Source organism: Pelodiscus sinensis, chromosome Z (assembly GCF_052426305.1).
Source record: "Pelodiscus sinensis isolate ZL-2025 chromosome Z, ASM5242630v1, whole genome shotgun sequence".
Taxonomy (NCBI): domain Eukaryota; kingdom Metazoa; phylum Chordata; order Testudines; family Trionychidae; genus Pelodiscus; species Pelodiscus sinensis.
This window is the reverse complement of record NC_143085.1, coordinates 29,139,685-29,162,114: the sequence shown is the minus strand read 5'-3', so window position 1 is coordinate 29,162,114 and position 22,430 is coordinate 29,139,685. Positions and strand designations below refer to the sequence as shown.

The following is a 22,430-nucleotide window of genomic DNA, read 5'->3' as shown; positions in this document are numbered from 1 at the left end:
TTTTCTGCAGAAATATTAGAAGCCTCAAACTATGGAGAGTGGTATATCTGGTTGCATAAGAGGGAAATTTATCCAGAGGACATTTTCTACAGCAAAATGAGGGAGCTACACATCAGCTTTGGTCAGGTAAGACAGCTTTCAGCACACACGATGGGTTCTTGTGAAAGATACCGGACTTTCAATGACTCTCCCCCCGGACTCATAGGAAAACTGCTTTGAAGATAAAGCAGCGTGATCTGTTGGATCAACCGCCCCGTAACTCTTGCAGCCAGGGAAAAATTTTCCTTCAGAATCAGATGCGCTATGAGATTATGTAAACCTACAAAGCTTCCATGGGCAACTGTTGAAATGAATTAAAAGATAGTAGGGATCATTGATATGCAAGACTCATTTAAGAAACTATATCCGTTCATTCTTAAAACTCACCATAGTAGGTGAATAACTTCTCATTTTTACATCATTTATCCATATTCTTGCTACTTCTTTTGTAGAAGTCTCCTTCTTCACAGCACCATTGCTTAGATCAGCTACAAGAAAAGTTACATTTTAAAGAAATTAGTAGTTTTCTTTACATTTCTCTGTTGTACTGATTTATACATCACTTAGTTGAGGTAGCTAGAAATTAGTATCTGAAATCTTGGATAGTACACCAACATCCTCAAGAATAGCCACATATATTTATATAAAAATCTATCACTGCCTGAAATTAGTTCTGCTGCCTTCTTCTAAACAAGCAACATGTACTTAAATCTTTAGATTAACCAGTATGGCAAAATGAGAGAAACATGTGGATCTAATAAATTAACTTAAAAAAGTGACGACACCTGGACCAAATCTCTAAATAGACCATTTAACAGTATTCAGTCTCATGTGAGAGACAAGGCAGTTTAGTAGGAAACCACAAATTAAGTGTTTGTTTGTTTTTTTTTTTAAAGAGAAGTGATATTACTTGGTTTGGTGGTGTTTATCACCTTTGGAAATACTACAAATATTTCTGTAACAAAGTCAACATGTAGAACTTAATTGTTTTAAATGCTACAGATGGCCAACGACAAGACATTTGTTCACTTCATCCCTTTAATGATGAGGGCCACAGTGCAGATTTAAGAAATATCTATATATGGGCAGATAAAGTTGAAGCTTTAGTTAGAGTTACATTTCAAGCTTTTACTATATAAAAGCAAAAACATTCATTAAATATAAAACTTGGACAGGTTACTTAAGTAAGAAAAGTCAAATAAAAATACTAATTGATAAAAACTGGATATTAAATAGTAAGAAAGGATTTAAATTCTCCATTGTAAATCTTCATTCTTTTGAGTTCTCTTGAGTGTTTCTACAAAGAGGTTATCAGGGAAGAGAAAACAGTCTATTTATTTTAAAAAAGCAATTGTCAAATTACTGAAAAATATATTGGACTGAACTCTATTTCAGAAACTAGCAACATACACCAAGAAGTTATTACTATACAGGCAGTCCCCGACTTACGTTGGATCCGCAGTTATAAACGGGGCTGCCCCGGAGTACACGGACTGCAGGACCTCGCGGTCCCGCCGCCCGTGTAATCCGGGCGAGAAAAGCTGCTCCGCATCTCCCTGGTCTGCAGACCAGGAAGACGCGGAGCAAAGCCACTGCCCGAGCCCCCCCCCCCCCCCCCCCCCCCCCCCCCCCGCGGCTTTGCAAAGCCTCGGGGAAGCCGGCAGCGAAGCAGCCCAGGCACGCCTGGGCTGCCTCGCTGCCCAAGCCCCCCCACAGCTTTGCAAAGCCGCAGGGAAAGCCGGCAGCGGGACAGCCCAGACGCCCCGCGGCTGTCCCGCCGCCTGGGTCCTCCGCGGCTTTGCTCCCCGTCTCCCTGGTCTGCTGGTCTCCAGCAGACCAGGGAGACGGGGAGCAAAGCCGTGGAGGACCCAGGCGGCGGGACCGCAGTGCATCTCGGTCCGCCGCCCGCGTCTTCCTGGTCTGCTGGGGGGGGGGGGGGGGGGGGCAGCTAGGCCCCCCCCCCCCAGCAGACTAGGTTTTTCTCTGGACGCCTGTGGCAGAGCAGCTGGGGCGCTGCCGGTTTGTCCCGCAGCGCCGCTCTGGGCGCTACTGGACCAACCCAGCAGCACCCCAGCTGCTCTGGTCCTGATTCAGCCGCTGCTGGTCAGTTTCAGCAGTGGCTGAATCAGGACGCCTGGGGCAGAGCAGCTGGGGTGCTGCTGGGTTGGTCCAGTAGCGCCGAGGAGCGGCGCTACTGGAGCAACCCAGCAGCACCCCAGCTGCTCTGCCCCAGGCGTCCTGATTCAGCCGCTGCTGAAACTGACCAGCGCTGACTACAGGAAGCCCAAGGCAGAGTTGCTCTGCCTCGGGCTTCCTGGAATCAGCTGCTGATCAGTTTCAGCAGCAGCTGACTTGGGGATGCTTGGGGTTCTTAAGTTGATTCTGTATGTAAGTCAGAACTGGCGGTCAGTTTCAGCAGTGGCTAAATCTGGACGCCAGTTCCAACTTACATACAGATTCAACTTAAGAACAAACCTACAGTCCCTATCTTGTACGTAACCCGGGGACTGCCTGTATTAGAGACAATAACATGTCCTGTAAAAAGTCTAGGCACATACCATTACAGTAAAGCAACTTAAAATGGGATATTATCTACTTAACCTCAACTTCAGTTTGAGGATATTCTTCCTACTGTTGCAACATGAAGATAGTTGTAAATGAAAGATTGATAATTACTAACTGGTTTACTTTAAGCAGAGCTGTGAGTATAGACAGTGAAAGAAAACTGAAACTATGTACTGCACAATGAGAGAAACATGTGGATCTAATAAATATAACTTAAAAAAGTAAAAACACTTGGACCAAATCTCTAAATAGACCATTTAATAGTATTCTCTCTTGTGTTGCTCTCTCCCGCATATGTAAAAAGTATTAAAAATGGAAAAAGTAATCATTAATCAAAAACTGAAACACTCATGACGTACGGTACCTGAAATTACTTTTAACATTTAAGTTAAGAATACACCTTCTTAAATGACAACATGGAATCAGAGGGAGAATTAAAAAACCCAAGCCCTGAAATCCACATCTCTCTCTTCTGCCCTGGTTAGGCCTCAATTGGAGTACTCTATCCCACCTCTGGGCATCACATTTCAAGAAAGATGGAGAAATTGGAGAGTGTCCATAAAAGAGCAACAAAGGTGATTAAAGGTCTAGAAAACATGAAGGAAGATTGAAACAACTGGGCTTGTTTAGTTTAGTAAAGAGAAGACTGAGAGGAGACTTGATAGTGGTTTTTAAGTATCTAAAAGGGTGTTTTAAGGAGAAGAGAGAAAAATTGTTCTTCTTGGCCTCTGACAATAGGACAAGTAGCAATGGCCTTAAACTGCAGCAAAAGAGGTTTAAGCTGGACATTAGGAAAAACTTCCCAACTGCCATGGTGGTTAAACACTGGAATAAATTGCCCAGGGAGATTGTGGAATATCCATCTCTGGAGATATTTAAAAGCAGGTTAGGCGGACATCTACCAGGGACTGTCTAAACCAGGGAGGGACAAAAAGGCCTCCACAGGCCAGATCCGGCCCACCAAGCAAGATGATCTGGCCTGCAGAGTCTCTGCCGCTCCGACCAGCTCCCAGGCCAATCAAGTACTACTGTGAGGGCAGGGGACTGGACTCCATAAGCTCTCAAGGTCCCTTCCAGTTCATTCATACATATGAATATATATAAATCATAGAATACTAGAACTGGAAGGGACCTCGAGAGCTCATCAGGTTCAGTCCTCTGCCCCCACGGTAGGACCAAGCACTGTCTAGAGAGAGCATCCATGCAGGCTCTTTTGAAAAAGCAGATCCCTTTCTCAATCCGGTTTTGAGGTGTGGATGCTCTCTTTCAAAAAAGTGTCTTTCGAAAGAATCTTGCAGTCTATAAGTACCCCAAGATGGAGTTGTAATGTAGTTTAATTTTCCTGGGTGGCAGCCTTGCCATAGGCTGTGGAGGGAGGGGGAGGGCTGCTGCCGTGTCCTGAGTGCAGAATGCAGCCTCACTCTGGGCTGTTGTGCAGGGTCCACAGGCTGCAGTCCTCACACTGCTCCCACCTCAGCACATCTCCAGCAAGTGCCAAGCATGGGGGGTAGGGTCACCTCAGAAATACCTGCATGCTCAAGACTCAAGTCCCCTTGCCCTAACTGCCTTCCAACATGTACCATGCATCAACCCTCCACCCCCTTCTGCCTCATTCTCCTCAGGGAGAGGGGGAGTGGGCCCAGTCATAAAAGCCACAGAGCAGCGGGAGCTGCTCAAGTGTTCTCTGCCCTTGGCTGCCTCTGGCCGTACACCTGACTGCACCAATTGCCTCCAGGTCTCATGCCTCCCGCCTGCTCCTGGCGTAAGCCAGTCAGGGGGCAGCTGCCATGTCTTGCGCCACACGTGGGTGTCGCTGGTGCCAGCCAAGGATGGATCACGGGATGCTGTCCTTGCTGCTGCTGGAGCTGGCGGGGCACTAAACTGTCACCATGGATGACTGCGCAGACAAGGTGTGTTGGCATCCGCAGCGCTGCATGCCCAAGTTCATCAATACCACTTTCAAGGTGACCATGGTGGTCACCAACACGTGTGGCTCACTGGCCAGGAAATACAGGGTAACCAAGTCCAGCCACCGGGAGAGCGGAGGGGTGAGAGGATGGTGAGCGTAGCAAGCAGCGGGTGCAGGCAATCCAGCACGGAACCTAGAGGCTTTCTTCTTGCCCCTACAATAAGCTGGTGCTGGCGTTCTAATCTTGTGGAGGGAAGAGGAGCACAAGGCTGGAGCGCTAGGCAAGCGATGGCTCAAGTACCTGGCCCAAGGCAGATGGCAGTTCCCCACTGGGTCGGGGAGTGTTGGGACCCTCAACGCGGAAGTAGACGCAGATGCGGCTTCCCCACTGGAGCAGCAGGGAAAGCCTCCAGTGCAGAGCATAAAAGAAAGTAAGTGTCCCCCCATCCCCTGCAAGCCCAGTGCCTCATGCACACTCTCCCCAGCTGCACCTTCACCCCGTTCATGCCCCCTCCCCTCTGTCCAGACAGCCTGCTCCCAGCCCACTCCTGCACTCTCCCTCCTGTCCAGACACCCTGATAAGGATGTTAAATATTGGTTAATTGAATGGTCAATTAAGAATTTATCAAGTTATTGGTTACTCAACTATTTTATAGTCCTCGGAGGTGGGGCCAGCACCACTCCAGAGGAGCCCTCTGCCACTCGGTGCTGCTACCTCTTTATCAGAGGCAGCAGCACAGGCTCCAGCCAAGAGCTAGTCTGTGAGAGGAGTCAGTTTAAAAACCAGCTCATTGCCACCCTGTGCTGCTACCTCTCATACAGAGGCAGCAACACAAAGTGGCAGCAGCCCCTGTCCAGAGAGATGAAGGGGGGCTGAGCTCCAGAACGTGGCGTGAGACAGAACTGAGCCAGTCTGCCTGCCCACCTGGCTCATAGAATCATAGAATACTAGGACTGGAAGGGACCTCGAGAGGTCATCGAGTCTAATCCCCTGCCCTCATGGCAGGACCAAATACTGTCTAGACCATCCCTGATAGACATTTATCTAACCTACTCTTAAATATCTCCAGAGATGGGGATTCCAGTCTCCCTGGGCAATTTATTCCAGTATTTGACCACCCTGATAGGAACTTTTTCCTAATATCCAACCTAAGCCTCCCTTGCTGCAGTTTAAGGCCAGGGCTTCTTGTTCTATCCTCAGGTGCCAAGATGAACAAGTTTTCTCCCTCCTCCTTATATGACACCCTTTTAGATACCTGAAAACTGCTATCATGTCCCCCCTCAATCTTCTCTTTTCTAAATTAAACAAACCCAATTCCTTCAGCCTTTCTTCATAGGTCATATTTTCTAGACCTTTAATCATTCTCGTTGCTCTTCTATGGACCCTCTCCAATTTTTCCACATCTTTCTTGAAATGCGGTGCCCAGAACTGGACACAATACTCCAAGGCCTAACCAGCGCAGAGTAGAGTGGAAGAATGACTTCTCGTGTCTTGCTCACAACACACCTGGTAGTACATCCCAGAATCATGTTTGCTTTCTTTACAACAGTACCACACTGCTGACTCATTTAACTTGTGGTCCACTATAACCCCTAGATCCCTTTCTGCCGTACTCCTTCCCAGACAGTCGCTTCCCATTCTGTATGTGTGAAACTGATTGTTCCTTCCTAAGTGGAGCACTTTGCATTTGTCTTTATTAAACTTCATCCTGTTTATCTCAGACCATTTCTCCAATTTGTCCAGGTCATTTTGAATTATGACCCTATCCTCCAGATTAGTCGCAATCCTTCCCAACTTGGTATTATCTGCAAACTTAATAAGCGTACTTTCTATACCAATATCTAAATCGTTGATGAAGTTATTGAACAGAGCCAGTCCCAAAACAGACCCCTGCGGAACCGCACTTGTTATGCCTTTCCAGCAGGATTGTGAACCATTAATAACTACTCTCTGAGTATGGTTATCCAGCCAGTTATGCACCCACCTTATAGTAGCCCCATCTAAGTTGTATTTACCTAGTTTATTGATAAGAATATCATGCGAGACCGTATCAAACGCCTTACTAAAGTCTAGGTATACCACATCCACCCCTTCTCCCTCATCCACAAGACTTGTTATCCTATTAAAGAAAGTTATCAGATTGGTTTGAAATGATTTGTTCTTTACAAATCCATGCTGGCTGTTCCCTATCACCTTGCCACTTTCCAAGTGTTTACAGATAATCTCCTTAATTACTTACTCCATTTATCTTTCCTGGCACAGAAGTTAAACTAACTGTTCTGTAGTTTCCTAGGTTATTTCCCTTTTTATAAAAGGGCACTATATTTGCCCTTTTCCAGTCTTCTGGAATCTCTCCTGTCTCCCATGATTTTCCAAAGATGATACCTAGAGGCTCAGATACCTCCTCTATCAGCTCCTTGAGAATTCTAGGATGCATTTCGTCAGGCCCCGGTGACCTGCAGGCATCTACATTTTCTAGGTGATTTTTAACTTGTTTTTTATTTTACCTTCTAAAATTACCCCCTTTCCACTAGCATTCACTATGTTAGGCATTCCTACAGACTTCTCGGTAAAGACTGAAACAAAGAAGTCATTAAGCATCTCTGCCATTTCCAAGTTTCCTGTGACTGTTTCTCCCTCTTCACTGACCAGCGGGCCTACCCTCTCCTTGGTCTTCCTCTTGCTTTTAATGTATTTATAAAACATCTTCTCGTTTCCCTTTATTCCCGTAGCTAATTTGAGCTCATTCTGTGCCTTTGCCTTTCTAATCTTGCCCCTGCATTCCTGTGCTGTTTGTCTATATTCATCCCTTGTAATTTGTCCTACTTTCCATTTTTTATATGACTCCTTTTTTATTTTTAGATCATTCAAGATCTCATGGTTAAGCCAAGATGGTCTTTTGCCATATTTTCTATCTTTCCAACACATCGGAATAGCTTGCTTTTGGACCCTTAACAATGTCCCTTTGAAAAACTGCCAACCCTCCTCAGTTGGCTCCTAATATACTTTAAATGTAGAGCTGCAGCAGAGGTAGATCCTGACACAGCACAAGCCAGGACTGAGCTAGGCTGCTAAAAATTTACTGTGGGGTGGGGAGCTGGAGGAGAGGGTGTGTAGTCTAAAGCAAAAGCTTATAAGCTGATGCTAATTGGTTAATTGACTATACTATTACATACATGCACCCTGCCCTCAGACTGCTCCTGAACCCTGCCCTGCTCCTGCCCCCTCTCCCCAGCCAGACACCCTGCTCAGCCCCATCTGAGGACAGTATCCTGTCCCCAGCCCTGAATCTGGCACAGGCCTCACAGTCCAGCTCCCATCTGGCCACAGGAAGGGTGGGAGACTCCCTCCTGCTGAGGCATGAGTAGGAGAAGAGGTTAAGATCCAGCTGTGGTGGACAAATGGGGGTTTGGCGAGAGTGGCGAGCGGGGGCACATCCCTCTGTGTGTGTAGGTAGGTAGATACATTAGAGAGTAAACTTAGAAAAATGTCCACAATAGAATATCAGCTATATTTAAGGTGAAACTGGTAGTTACATTTCTAGGAATTATCCTGCAACAGGATCTCAAATATTTATACCTACTAAATCTCCTAATATTTGTAACTTACCATTTAACTATTCATGCAACAATTTTCTCCTAGAGAACCATTAAATTTTCTATAAAACATTAGCCAGCATCATAATAGACTTTAACGTGACACAAACAGGGTTTTGGTTTTTTTAACAAAATGCACAGCTTTCTGTTTATTTTCTCCCCAACAGGTGCTTCAGAGAAACATGGCTAAAAGTCAAATATGTGCTTAGAAGTGTTTTTGGGACGAAGAGAAAGAGGTGTGACTAATTTAAGGACAATACTCCCTTGTTGCAGACAATAGATTACAAAAAAGCATAGGCGCAAACACTGCGACATCAACAAGAGAAACTTCTATACACAAAATGTTATCGATGTTAGTTATGTATCTTCCTATTTCAAAATTTCTTTTCAGTTTGTCTCATTCCTTAAAAGGCTATATCAAAGGTTTTTGAGTTTTTAAAAATTCAGTCATTTTGTACCACTTCATATTTATCTTTTATAACACTGAGAAGTTGGGAGTTCACCATATGTCAGGTTTCTAAGCTCTATTTTAATGCTATTGTGCTATTCTACTGTTACTCCTGATCACCACCAAGATCTCTTTTAGATTATTTCAGTATCATATTTCTGAAACAAAATGCACATGGAAGGAAGAACTACTTACTAGCTGCCGTCGCAACAGGCTGGGCAATGTTAGGAGGTGGCTTCAATTTCATTAGTTCATTAAGACTATTATTTTTGAGAAGATCTTTCAGTTGGATCTGGTCCTTTGAAGGTGTAGTTGTCAAGGTATTGCGTACTGCTGGTGCTGCAACTGATGGTCGAGTAGTCGTGCTGGTTTGAATGATTTTTGCTACAGTGATGGTCTGCCTATTAGTCGTCACAGGTGTGGTTTTTGTCATTACTATCGTAGTCCCCAAAGTTGGAAGCTGATTTATTTGATTTAGCACAAAAGTTGTGGTAGATGGTGGTTGCTAGAAAAGAAAAACAAAAAAAGTAAGACTGTCCTATTTTGGCAATTGAATCAGGCTGATTCTCAAAATGACACTACTCAAAAAGCAAAACTTGTGTTATATATCGTTCACGTAGAGGATCGGAGATATACATTTAAGCAGCGTAGGGGATTTTATTGTTCTTAAAATGTATGGACTCTCTATATTGCCTTATCGTTGCACAACTGATATTGAATTACATTTTATTTCAGGACATGGAAGTCTGCACAAGACAGCATCTTCAAAAATGTATTGAGTGTTGCTTCTCGGGAGGATCCAGTTCCAAAGGATTTTTTCCCCAAAGAGAAGAGGAAAGAACAGATAAGAAAGTATCTCACCATCTAGATACAAAGTACATCTGCTATGCAGAGCTTTGGTTGTACAGAAATTTTACAGACTGCACAACATGGTTTCACTGTTAGTTTATAAATAAACTGATATACTTTTCTGTACAACTTTGTTAACCCTACCCTCTAGATATTGATCTATTTCTACTGTATATAATCCTCCAGAAAGAAAGATCTTGTTCATAATATCTATGTTAACTGATATTTTGCTTAATACATCTAGAATTCTCAGACTCCCAATTTAGGACAATATATGATACTTAAAAGCATCAAGTTTAATGGCATCTGTATTTTAAGGGTACTCATAAGATATAAAATTGGACTCTTCTTTAAACAACTTTTCCCTTTCTTGAACATCACACCAACCCTTCAGAAGTTAGCTTTACTGAAAAAGCCGGGAAGGAGTTTTTGATTATTACAAATTGTACTGATGGGATGGCAAAGAGCTAACAATTTATAGGCCTCCCTCAACTGTTCACTTTACTATTTTAAAGTTACAAAACTCTAAATATGTCAGTTCTTACCCTGACATTTAATAGTGCTGGAGTAGATACAGTCTCTGGTTCTTGTTTAACAGCAACTGTTGCCTCAGTCTCCAAGCCTAGTTCTAATGCACTAAGTGGCACTGACTAGAGAGAAAGAAAGCAAGCACGATCAGGTACCATTTAGTAGGAAAAAAGAATGAAAACCTTTACTACCAACCCCCCATATTCAAACTAATGACCAAATCCTTTGCTCTGCCCGTTAATATTCCTAGTTTCATTCGATCAAGATGGTAGCACATCAAGTCATAGACTTTACTCCCAAAATTGTTTCATGCATAAAAAGTCTTTCCAGTTAACTGCTGTGAAAGCTGAATGAGTTTTGCAATGTCATTTCTGTTGACAGACTATTGTTTTTCAGTCTATGTCCAAAAAAAGTGTTCCATTTTTGCAGTGTGCAAGTTGTCATGGTGATTAAATTTTCCTCTCCTGAAAGGAGTAAGAATTAACCACACAAGATATACCAACAGAGGTTCTGTGTGGGGATACATTGCATGGTGACCCTAGAAAGTTGATATTAATACAAGTTCAGTCAATAACATATTTTTGATTCCTATTCCTAAAATATATGCTTAAACACAGGTGATTACCATATCAATTTTTTTTCATATGCTGGGCTTCTATAGCAATGGAAATATACAATTCTGGTCTTTCATAATAGTTTAAAAAGCTATCATTCCATTACATGCAATACCAGTTAATTTTAAAAAGCTCTCATTTTTAACCTGCTGAACAGCTGGTGCTGGAGTTGCAAGGCCCATGTCTGCAGGGTCAATACCAAACAGATCATTTGGACTGATTCCACTCTCACTCAAAGCAGCTAGCAACAGATCTTGTCCTGGCTCCACCATCTCTAAAACAGAAAGTAAATAAGACCACAGGCGTATGTTACAACTCTTAATTTTGCAGAATCTTTAGCATTTTATATTTCTCTATCTTTTCTAAGGGTACCGTCAAATTAATCACCTTCATAAAATGCGTTTTAGGTGCTAAGTCTGCCCACATAATCTCAACAATTCTTGAGGTTTTGTACTTGCTTTTAAAAAATTCTTCTTTACCTATAAGATCCCCACAAACAGGGAACCCATGAAAACCGACTATACCCAAGATACGATGAAATGCATAAAGTAAACAAGTTGAAAAGAATTCTCCTCTACCTTTTTCTTAGTACTAGTAGGAGTTTTAAGTAATACTGATATACTGAAGTGAAGAGACAGAAGTGCACTGCCCAAGCATGGAGAAGTATCTAGCTAGTAGTTAAAAATATTGTATTTGTTTAGCCTATAATAATTCTATACCTGCTTCATGAGACAAGAATTCAGGAAAATTCAGTTAATTTAAGTAGCTCTAAAAATATTTGTTCTGTATTAAATAAGCTTTACATTTGAATATGAGAATTTTTTGCATAGTGGGAAAGAGTTGATCAACTGCTGTTTTTAATGTACTGAGTCAGCAAATATTCATATGGACCACATTATTTAGAACAAAATGTAGGCGTTGGGCTTTTTATGTATACGATGGCTATTAAAATTAAGTTTTAACACTATCTTGGAGTAAATTAAAAATCAAATACTCCATGTTTTTGGGGAAGAGAAGACCGGGTACTACAAAACGTAACACAAATATCCTGTTTTATTCTACTTTAGGTACTCTGTTTTCGCTCAAACACAGGAATTATACTTAACCTCATACATTACAATTACTCACTTATCTGTACAGGCTTGCTTACACAGCTAAGTTTACTCATGCTTGATAACAGGTGTCTGTACTCTATATCTGAGCTGTTTAACTGTAAGCACAGAAAAGGACAAAATATTGAGCACTGTTTTAGAAACAGGGTTTTATCCAAAGTTTTCAAAACAATTCTCAGCCATTTATCAAAGTCTGTACTTAAACTAAGCTAAGCTCAAAACTTTGTTTAACAATATCTACACTGCTGACAATTGAAAAAAAAAAAGATAACTGGAAGCTCAAAGATCCAAAGTGTTTGTGCTCCCTAGCTCTGCCTCCTTACTGTTGAAGAGATTGCCTACTCTCTTCTGACAAGTGGAACTAGCAAAATGTGAAGTGTCACAAGAAAAATATGCTGAAACAAACTGATTATTGAATTCACATTAAGAATGAAGTTAGTGTACTACTATAGCATTTATGAGCCCTATGGATCAGGACCTCACTGCTGGGTGCTATTCAAACAAAGCAAAAAACTGGCCCTAGATTCAAGGAACTGAGTGACAACAGATGGAAACAGACAGGGCAGTAAAAGGAAACAATGAGACAATATTGGTCAGTATGACAAGCTGGGGGGCGTAGGTGTTTTTGGTAGGCATCATGTTAGGGAATTTTAGGAGTGTTTTGGAGTTGGATAAATTTGACCATCCCTCAAAAGAGGCTACTACCAAAAAAAAAATCTAAGTAGTCAGTTTAGAAACTGGATTAAGGGAAATTTCCAAGTAGGAAAAAAAATGGTTAATTTTCATCATAAGAAAAAGTTAAGTTGGATGCCACAAGGTTCCAGATTGGTTGTGTTCCGTACATTCATATTAATGGGAATAGAGTGGGAGCAGCAAGGCAACAAAGTTTGCAGAAGACATGAAGTTTAGTCAGTAATGGAGAATTTCCAGGAACTATGTAGTGAACTTCACTGGGTTCTAAGTAAACTACCAATTCAGAAGAGAAACCTTCACATCTCTGTCACTAGCTCAAGACTTCTGCTCAATATGGCCAAAAGAATAAACAGTGTAAAGACAGAGAAAATGTCATGAAGGCAAGTGAAAAGTCTGGGACTATATCTTACAGTAGGGAAATAAAAGCATAACCATTTAAACGATTACTCAATAAGCAGTACTTGAACCTAAAATTGAGCTAATCAAGTTAAAATGCAGCTCTGTAATTTTACAAAGTCTGAGGTTCTTCAAGGTCTGTGGTTCAAGATGTACAATACTATAAAAAGGATATGTTGTTTAAGCCTAAAAATTAACACAAAAGCTACTTTTTTTAAAGTTGATCTTACAAGCTGTTTATTTTTCATCTGTTTTTAACAATAGTTGTTGGGCCTGTAGAATCTTGTTTAAAAAAAAAAAAGTCTGCAAACTGTCCCCATACTTCTAAGCAACCAGACCCAACCTGTTAGTCACAAAAAAATCTGAAGTACAAATCAAAGAATTGTTATGCAACTAACAGATACCTTGACAGCAAGGTATAACTCACTTTTCCTATAAATCACAAAAAAAAATAATTACTGTCACAATAAAAAAGGCTCAGTATATTCTGTATGATGCGTTGTGCCACTACAAAACTACTTTTAGTTAAAAGACAGTTGGGTAAACTTTATGTATTACATAAACCAATTTCTCTTCAAGTCATAAAAAAATAAGCTGATTTAAGAACAAAGTAACTGGCAGTATTCTCAATGCCATTTACACTATGGCACGTATCCATGCCAACTTGCCAATCTCTCTCACACTTTTCCTATTTTAGCCTGTGTGAAAAGCACAGGAGCATAAAATAAAGATGCTCAGAAACAGATGTCCAGCCTACTTTTTCCCCCTAGAATGAAAGGAAGGTGATAGTGACTTTAAGCCCAGATTTTCCATTTTTAAAAAGCCCTACATGCCACATAACTCTAAATGTCTTACCAATGGGACTGGCAATCATTACATTTTAAAAGCTTCTCTATTCAGAAATTGTCTCTGACTGCCAATCTGCTATGGCTTCCACCAAACCCTGCAAGCTAATATTTAAAGCACTGAGGTCTAGCTCAAAGTGCAAATGTCATAATGTCTTACACTCTACATAGAATGCTAAAAGCTAAGCAACCTTGTATTGTCAAGTTTACTAACAGCCTTTGTTCACCCTTTAACACTAAAGTCCTTCCCGTAGCTTCCAAACAGTCTTCCCACTCCATCTCCAGTTGCTACTGTACAGTAGTGATCCAAAGATCATTACTACCCCCAAATGATGTGAAATGATTTGTTAAACAAGATCAGTAGAATTCTGCGCAAATACAAAATTTTGTATCCATATCTGTATCCACAAAAATGAGCTACAGATATTTGCATCCACAGCTGCAAATGTGGAGATCCACAAATTTACAGGATTCTAGATAAAAAAATTTGTACCCAAATCGGGGGGGGGGGGGGGAGAGAGGGTGGGCAGAAGAATGGCGGATTTCTGTAGATTTGTAGGGCTACAAAGATAACAGTATAATTTGCTTGGAATTATTAGCAAGGATTCTGCTATTACAGGATATACAGAATTTGAACTGGAAAATGCACAGATCTCAAGTTCTGTCTCCTCCAGAAGCCAAAATGAGATGCTACAAATAGGCTGTTCAGATGTTCATAATATTACCATATGAGATCTAATGAATCCCTTAGGCTTGGCTTCTCTATAAGAAGTTTTGATACCCATGGGCAAAGCTGGACTAAAGCAAAAAAAAAAAAAAGGCACATGCCTAGCACTCTGGCTCTCAGCATCATGCAGTGATGTCAGAATATACATTTTCAATTAAAAATATATTACTAATCCTCATAGCTGCAACAAAAAGTCTGCAAACCAATCACATTTAATTAAACAATGCATCTTCAAGCCTGCACACAGCCTCCAGAAAAGGAAAAAGCATAACCAATAGAACCAGAGAGGAAAGGGCAGGGGGAGGGGGGAATTGTGGTCCAGTGCCAAGCAATATTTAATTGGGGAGTCAAAAAGAAAGTATTGCCTCACAGTGGGTTGTTATAACTATGTTTAAATTTAGATGACCATTTAAATCATTTAAATCACTGCCTCCGCTGAAATGAATGGGTCAGTTCACAACTCTCAATGACAAGTGTACCATAAGAGTTAGACTTTAACAAAACTGAAAAGATCTTTAAGAGAATACTAATAAAGAGACACACAAGACATTTCTTTTGAATTAGCTGTCTGACCCAGAGCACTCTTTAAGCATCTTCAAAACTATTTTAGCACCAGATGAGCAGAGAACTTATTAAATGTAACAAGGGGATAGACTTGTCAAAGGAAAAAAGTTAGGGGCCTATTTTCATGTTTCAAAAGTATCATTTTTAGACTAAGGTAAAGTTATGGCCCTTTGTAAGCATGTACTGCACCTCTGAACCCCAATACATATTATACCATAACAGAATACATCAGTTTCCATCAGGCAGCTCAAGCCCCAAAAATCCAGAATAAATAAAAAAAGTTGTGAAACTTTACACGAAATTGCAGAAGTCTCAACATCCATAAACTTTAAATACAAACCCTGTCCCACTACATTAGCTAATCAAAATGACTAAATTAAATATTAATCAACATAAAATGCAAGCAGCCTGGATAAAACAAAACAGGGCAGATTTGTAAATGTCAAATAAGTTTTAAACTGTACCAGTTATATTTCAACCAATTAGCCTATTCTTTAACAGAATACATGACCCTCTAAGACTCTTTCTAAAAGAAAACTCAAGTTTTTAACAGCTGTAACTTCCCCAACACATACAGAAAGTTGGAATATAATTTTTTTTTAAATTCAGAGTGACTGAAAAAGGTGAGGACTCTGTTCTCAAGAAACAAGCATTTTTCCAGGTTTACTATCCCTAGCATACAGTACCACAAAAAAAGGTTGCTATCAGAGTTAACTGGACTTTGAGGCTCATTCATTAAGGGCAAGTCTAGCATTCAAGCCCACCAAAATGATCTGTTTAGTTGCAAGAACTCTTGAACACTTTGGTCATTATTCATACAAACATTAACAAACATGTTCTGTTAGTATTTAAGTGCTACGTGACTATTTGTTGTTTGCTAATTAATGGTTCTTATTTACCTATTGACTATCCAGTCTTTAGGTACTTAGAGACTATTTGTTTTTCCCTATTCCATTCCAGCTGGGCTTTCTCCTTGATACTTTTTTACCCACTGTCTCGGTCCTCCCCCTCCCATTTTTTCCACCCCTCTCTTTCTTCTCCCCTATTTATTTTGGTCCTGGACATCCAATACTCTGGTCATCTGAAGAAGTGGGCTGTACCCATGAAAGCTCAAGATACCATCTACTTGTTTTGTTAGTTTTTGAAGTGCTACCACACTATTTGTTTTTTTAAGTTTATCTTGTACAGACTAACTCTTCTACCCCCTGAAGCTTATTAACAAACAGGTTCCTCTAACTAATGGATCAGCCATCCTCAGCCTGTTAACCTTGCCCACAAACACGTGCTCAGGACATAAACTTCCGGGTTGAGTTAGAACTGGCTGCGTAATTGCATCCCATAAACTACTTTTGTTTTCAGCTCTACAGCACCTTCAGGATTCCCCTAACAGCAGCATTAAGCTCAGAGAGATGGGTAGGAGGTTCTACAAGTCAGTGAAGCGTCAAAAATCAAACATCGTTTACAGCTAGTGTTCTCCCGTCGCTAGAGAGGCTCTATTTGTTTTCTAAACAATTAACCGAGCAATGAAAGAGGCAGAAACGACAACGGTTAGAAATGCTAGGTAATGAGGCCATTTTGCTTAACCAGACAGTGAACGGGGAAGAAGGGGAAACTCGCCCAGCCACGTTATAAGGGCCATAAGTTCTCTCTGCTGGTATCCACCGGATCCTAATAGATTACTTCAATGAACCCAGAAGCTGAAACTTCCTCTGGTGTGATCCCTTCGCCACACAGATCTGTGTGTTAGCAGCCAACGGCAGGAACGCTCGCCCTGCCCTGGGGCACTGACCCCCGCAGCAGTATCAGTGCGTGGCGCCACCAGACCACCTATCCCCTCCCCCCCCCCCCGTCCTTCCCCGAGGCAGCGGTTAGCTCTCCCCGGGCAAGACTTGGGAGGTGTTGAAGGGGCGCCGCAGTCTCTCTGCCAGCCAGGGAGCACATAGGAGTGGCCAGTCAGCGAGGGGCCGGCGGCTCGGGTTGGGGGGCGCGCTTAGAGAGAAGGGGCCGTGGGGCGATCTACGCCCCGCTTCCCACCGCGCCCCCGTCCAGACAATACCCAGGCACCGACCGCTCGCAGTCCCGCCTGGCTCCCTCTCACAAGGCCTCCTGTTCGGGGCCGGGGCGGGGAGCGAGGCCGCGGACAAAGCCCGGCCCCGATCGGTGCGTGGCTGCCCACACCGGGAAGCGGAGGGGGGATCCCGAGGGTGCCGCAGCCTCATCGAGCAAGGTCCGCCCGAGGCCCCCGCAGCGTCGGTACCGGCAAGAGAACACGGCGGCACTCACTCTCTGCTGATCCCTACGCGGCTGCTCGTGGAAGTCTCCGCCGCTGGCCCCGCCGTCCGACGCTTTCTAACTCTCCGCCGCCATGTTCGCCCGCCCTGCCTCCCCTCTTCTGAAGGAGGGGCCTAGGGCCGGCGGTGGCGGTGGCGCAACACGTGACCACACCGCTGGGCGCCCCTCCTCCCGCTGGGCGCCGCGCGCCACATCCACGTGACACCAGTCCGCCGCGTCGCAGGGCGACTCGCGCGCTGTGCACCACCTGACTCGTTCTCACGGCCCCTCCCCTCTGAGGCGCGGCCAACTCTTCTTCTCTCGGGGGCCGCTCCCATCACGTGACGTCGTGCCTTTCGCGCCCGTGGGTAGAAGACAAGGGGAGATATCGGCTCGCGGGGTTCCTCGGCAGCTGCGGGGCCCGATCTCTTCTGTCCGGTCAGGCCCACGGTGGATGCCGTAGACGAGAACGTCGGGTGCAGGCCCAGTTTTCAGTGGGTGGGGGAGGGGAGAGCGAGAAGTCGGCTGCTAGCAATCACGTGATCCCATACGCAGGCGGACGTAAGCGTGCGTATGCAAGACGCGAGAGGCGCGGTCTTCTGCGCGGGGCACGATGGGAGAAGGGTCCGGAGTGAGACGCGATGATGAGGTCACGGTTGTAGGGTGAGGCGCGTGCGCGAGGTGGACTTTTAAAAAAAAAAAAAAAAAAGCCTGAAAGAGATTGAGCGCATGCGCCAGTGGAGTCGGGCGGCTTCGCCTGCTGTAGGGTGGGTGCTCGTGCGCCGTGCGGTTTCCTTCCTGGTACTGCGCAGGTTGGGCCTATGCAGCTGCTGCAGGGTTCCTGAGCCGGCCTGTGGGGCCGGGGGTGGTAGTGCAGAGCGCTAAGCTGCTCTTGTGAGGCCTAAACAGGAACAGTCGCTCCCACACTCGTACCGCAGAAAGCAAATACCCCATCTTCTCCCTCCCCCACGAAATACACAGGGCTCCAACCAATTGCGTAGTCCACTTATACTTAGTGCTGGTGCTGCTAAACGTGGGAGAAGCGGGTTCTGGCTGTCTTCAAGACGAATACTTGGGAGAGATTGTGAGGCTGCCTAGCTGATTACCAGAGCTGTCACAAGCAGCAGCATGTGTGTCTACTGGTACTGCACATTCGCATGAATACATAATAAAATTTATTCCACACATGGAAAAAGTTAGAGGTGACATTGTTTCTTAACAGTTGTTATTCCTGCAGCCTCTGCTCCAGCTTGGCACATGCCTAGTATTCTGTGTGCCCAGTGAATACTAAATAGGTGCAAGTTAGTCCCCTCTACTTGTTACCCACTCCATGGCTAAGGAGTGTCATTGCCTATGTGTTTTTAAATAATAGATGGTTTTGTTAAGTGCTCAACTGGCATAACACTTTCAGCAGTCTGGTATGATCTGTGCCAAGATCTGCAGGTGAGAGCAATCTCTGTTACTCTATCACATCTTTAAGACTGGCCTTGTAAAAAAATAAACTTTATGCTTGGCACATCAAGTTTGCTCTTCAAGCACCTACAAACCTGATGCATAAAATTGTCTACACAAACTACAAAGAGTCCAGTATGTTTGAAAATGTTTATGTGCTGGCATGTATTTTTATGGCATCCTTATTTTAATTTTAAGGGCTCTTTTTATTTAAAAATAAACTAGAGGACTGCACCCACTGCTCGCTACACTTTTGCAGCCAGAGAACATGAGAGTGTGATAATGTCATTTTGTCACCCAGCAGAAAAAATTTATATCGAGAGATTAGGTATTATACAGCTTTGTTAACATACAGTTAAAATTGCTACAGTGACTAATTATGTGTATCCAAATTATGAAACAAAAATCTTGCCATTTAAACTCTGAACATTTAAAAAGTTTGCACGTTATTAATCTTTAATGTAAGCCTAGGACATAAAATGTATTATTAAAATATTTGCATAGGCATTAGTGTAAAATGACTGTAAAATATGCAGTGATGCTCATTCATTCAGTCTTTGCCTAATAAAAATGAGAATAATATTCATCTTACATTTTACATATTTTATTAACTATGTTACTAACTTGAAAATTCATTTTACCCATTCCAAAAATACTACAAGACATACTTTTAAATTTTCAGAGTATACAGCACTTAACATATAGCTAAAGTTATCCTTATATTAGTGTTATGTTTTATGAATTACATAAAATGAATTTGTATAAAATGTATTAAGCTTCACATTTAAATAGAAAAAAAGGAATAGAAAATATTATGGGCAATGAGTTAGTTTACATTGCTGTGGGAACTTTCAATATATGATAACATGTAATTTTCAATATACAAAAGTGAAAGTCTGAATACTAGTTTATATGAAGATTGCATGTTTGTCCCTAACATATACCATATTGTGTTAAGAAAATAAATGCTTGAAACTTTATTAGAGAGTTTTATAAAAGCATCTCTAATGCTGCACATATTTGATGATCAAGAACTAAGAAGCAGAGCTCCACAGGCTCTATTTCTGCAGAGCTACCCATTTTTGCAGGATGATGCTTAGTTCCTACAGGCTAGGTCTACCATGCAGGCTTCTTGCGCAAGAACTGTTTTGAGCAAGAGTGCTTGTGCAAAAGGTCTTCCACAAGAGCGCGTCCACACTGCCCTGTGCTTTTGCACAAGAGCGTCCATGGCAGTGTGAACACTCTCTTGCGCAAGAAAGCTCTGATGGCCATTTTAGCCATAGGGGTTTCTTGCACAAGAAATTCATGTTGCCTGTCTACACTGCCTTCTTGTGGAAGAGCTCTTGCTCAAGAGGGCTTATTCCTCGTGGGGAGAGGAAAAACTCTTCCGGAAGAAGCCCTGTTTTCCGACGCTATACTGTAAATTTACTTGTGCAAGAACGCGTGTGCAGTGTAGACGCTCCACAAGTTTTTAAGCAAGAATGGCCATTCTTGAGCAAGAAGCTTGCAGTGTGACATAGCCACAGAATTCTTAAATTCTGTAGAGGCTGAACCAGAACATCTCTATATAGTGGGTAAGTGGGATGTAAGTTAGGTGTTGTAAATTAGATCAGTCTAGTCACCATGGTTGAAGTAAGTCAGCTCAGGCTTTTCACTTGAGGGGATGGAATTTAGGCCAGAGACAAGAAAAAGAGTGTAAAATGCAGTTACCAAATTCCTGACTATTGCCTCTTAACCAATTTGAATAAAAGCATACTTAACTGGTTATGCACAGTCTACATGAAGCATATCTATCATTAAGTGCACCTGTGTAAATGTAAATTTTTTCTGCCATAAAATATAAAATGTTTTAATGCTGTTGTATAATTCCTGTATTCAGGCTCTGATTCAGAAGGATATATAGGATCCTGTCTAGTCTGCAAGGAGTAATGCTTGTGCTTAACTTTAAGCACTAACACTGTGAGTTGTCCCAGTGACTCAAATGGAACTATTTGCAGAATGTAAAATTAAGCAAATGTATAAGTCTTGGCAGATCTGGGTCCTCTATTATGTACAGGTGACCCACGACTTGTGACCCCCCAGCATTTACAACCATCCTGCTCTAGCCCAGCCTCTCAAGCCCACCTGCAAAGTGAGCTACAGGGTCAGCCAGTAGCCCGTAATCCCGGCTGACTCTGGGTGCAGCTCATGCTGCTGGCTCCAGGACATGCAGAGCCACCTCCACCTGGCACAGCCCCCAGCCAGCTCTGGGGGCAGCTCATGCTGCGCTGCCTCCACCCAGCACAGCTCCTGGCTCGCTCTAGGCCCAGCGCGCAGGGGAATACAACTCCAAGGAAGCAAAGCAGGCCAGAAATGGAACCCCCATTTATATCATTGCACTTGTGGGAAATAAGGGTTTGACTTACAACAGTTCTCCAGGAACCAATTAGGTCGTAAGTGCGGGGGTCACCTGTACCTAACTTTAAGATATTCCTGTCCTTACGTATCTAGCTGAATTGGGACAAATTGAGTACAGGCAGTCCTCGGGTTACGTACAAGATAGGGACTGTAGGTTTGTTCTTAAGTTGAATCTGTATGTAAGTCGGAACTGGCGTCCAGATTCAGCCGCTGCTGAAACTGATCAGTTTCAACAGCGGCTGAATCTGGACGCCAGTTCTGACTTACATACAGATTCAACTTAAGAACCCCAGGCATCCCCAAGTCAGCTGCTGCTGAAACTGTTCAGCGGCTGATTCCAGGAAGCCCGGGGCAGGGGCTTCCTGTAGTCAGCCACTGGTCAGTTTCAGCAGCGGCTGACTTGGGGACGCCTGGGGCAGAGCAGCTGGGGTGCTGCTGGGTTGGTCCAGTAGCGCCGCCGCTCCTCGGCGCTACTGGATCAACCCAGCAGCACCCAAGCTGCTCTGCCCCAGGCGTCCTGATTCAGCCGCTGCTGAATCTGACCAGCAGTGGCTGAATCAGGACGCCTGGGGCAGAACAGCTGGGGTGCTGCCTGGTTGGTCCAGTAGCGCCCAGAGCGGTGCTACGGGACCAACTGGCAGCGCCCCAGCTGCTGTACCACAGGTGTCCAGAGCAAAGCCATGGAGCAGGGGGGCAGCAGGACAGCCCAGACGCGCCGTAGCTGTCCTGCTGCCCTCGGGCTCCGTGGCTTTGCTCTGCTTTGCTCCCCGTCCCCCTGGTCTGCAGACCAGGGGGACGGGGAGCAAAGCGGCGGAACACGCGGGCAGCGGACAGCCCAGACGCATCTGGGCTGTCCGCTGCCAGCGTGCTCCGCGGCTTTGCTCTGCTTTGCCCCCCCGTCCTCCTGGTCTGCAGACCAGGGGGATGGGGGGGCAAAGCAGAGCCAAGCCGCGGAGGACACTGACAGCTGTCAGCTGACCGCGCCCTCCGCGGCTTGGCTCTGCTTTGCCCCCGTCCCCCCCGTCCCCCTGGTCTGCAGACCGGGGGGGGGGGGCAAAGCAGAGCCAAGCCGTGGAGCGCGCTGACAGCTGACAGCCCAGACGCGCCTGGGCTGTCAGCTGACCACGCGCCCCGCGGCTTGGCTCTGCTTGGCTCTGCTTTGCCCCCCCCCCCCCGTCCCCCTGGTCTGCAGACCAGGGGGACAGGGGGTGGCAAAGGAGAGCCAAGCCTCGGAGCGCGTGGGCAGCGGACAGCCCTGTCCACTGCCCACGTGTTCCGCCGCTTTGCTTCCTCTCCCTGGTCTGCTGGAGACCAGGGAGAGGAACAGCCCCGTTCGTAACTGCGGATCCGACATAAGTCGGATCCGCGTAACTCGGGGACTGCCTGTACCAGTATTTTCAATGGAAATTAGGCCTTCAAACACC

At 44.1% G+C, this 22,430-nt stretch overlaps 1 protein-coding gene across 2 annotated transcripts in view; it reads right to left on the bottom strand.

Moving 5' to 3' along the window:
• Positions 1-17,730, bottom strand: part of SBNO1 (strawberry notch homolog 1) — a 47,384-nt gene extending 29,654 nt beyond the window's left edge. The window contains exons 1-5 of one of the 2 annotated variants that reach the window (XM_075898549.2): positions 17,170-17,730; positions 10,696-10,823; positions 9,953-10,057; positions 8,754-9,063; positions 427-527 (exon numbers count right to left, since the gene is read on the bottom strand). In XM_075898549.2, coding sequence (XP_075754664.1) covers positions 427-527; positions 8,754-9,063; positions 9,953-10,057; positions 10,696-10,821 — 642 coding nt within the window. In that variant the 5' untranslated portion in view covers positions 10,822-10,823; positions 17,170-17,730. The remainder of the gene's footprint in view (positions 1-426; positions 528-8,753; positions 9,064-9,952; positions 10,058-10,695; positions 10,824-17,169) is intronic. The other variant, XM_075898550.2, reaches the window with a different exon arrangement.
• Between the last annotated feature and the right edge of the window lie 4,700 nt (positions 17,731-22,430).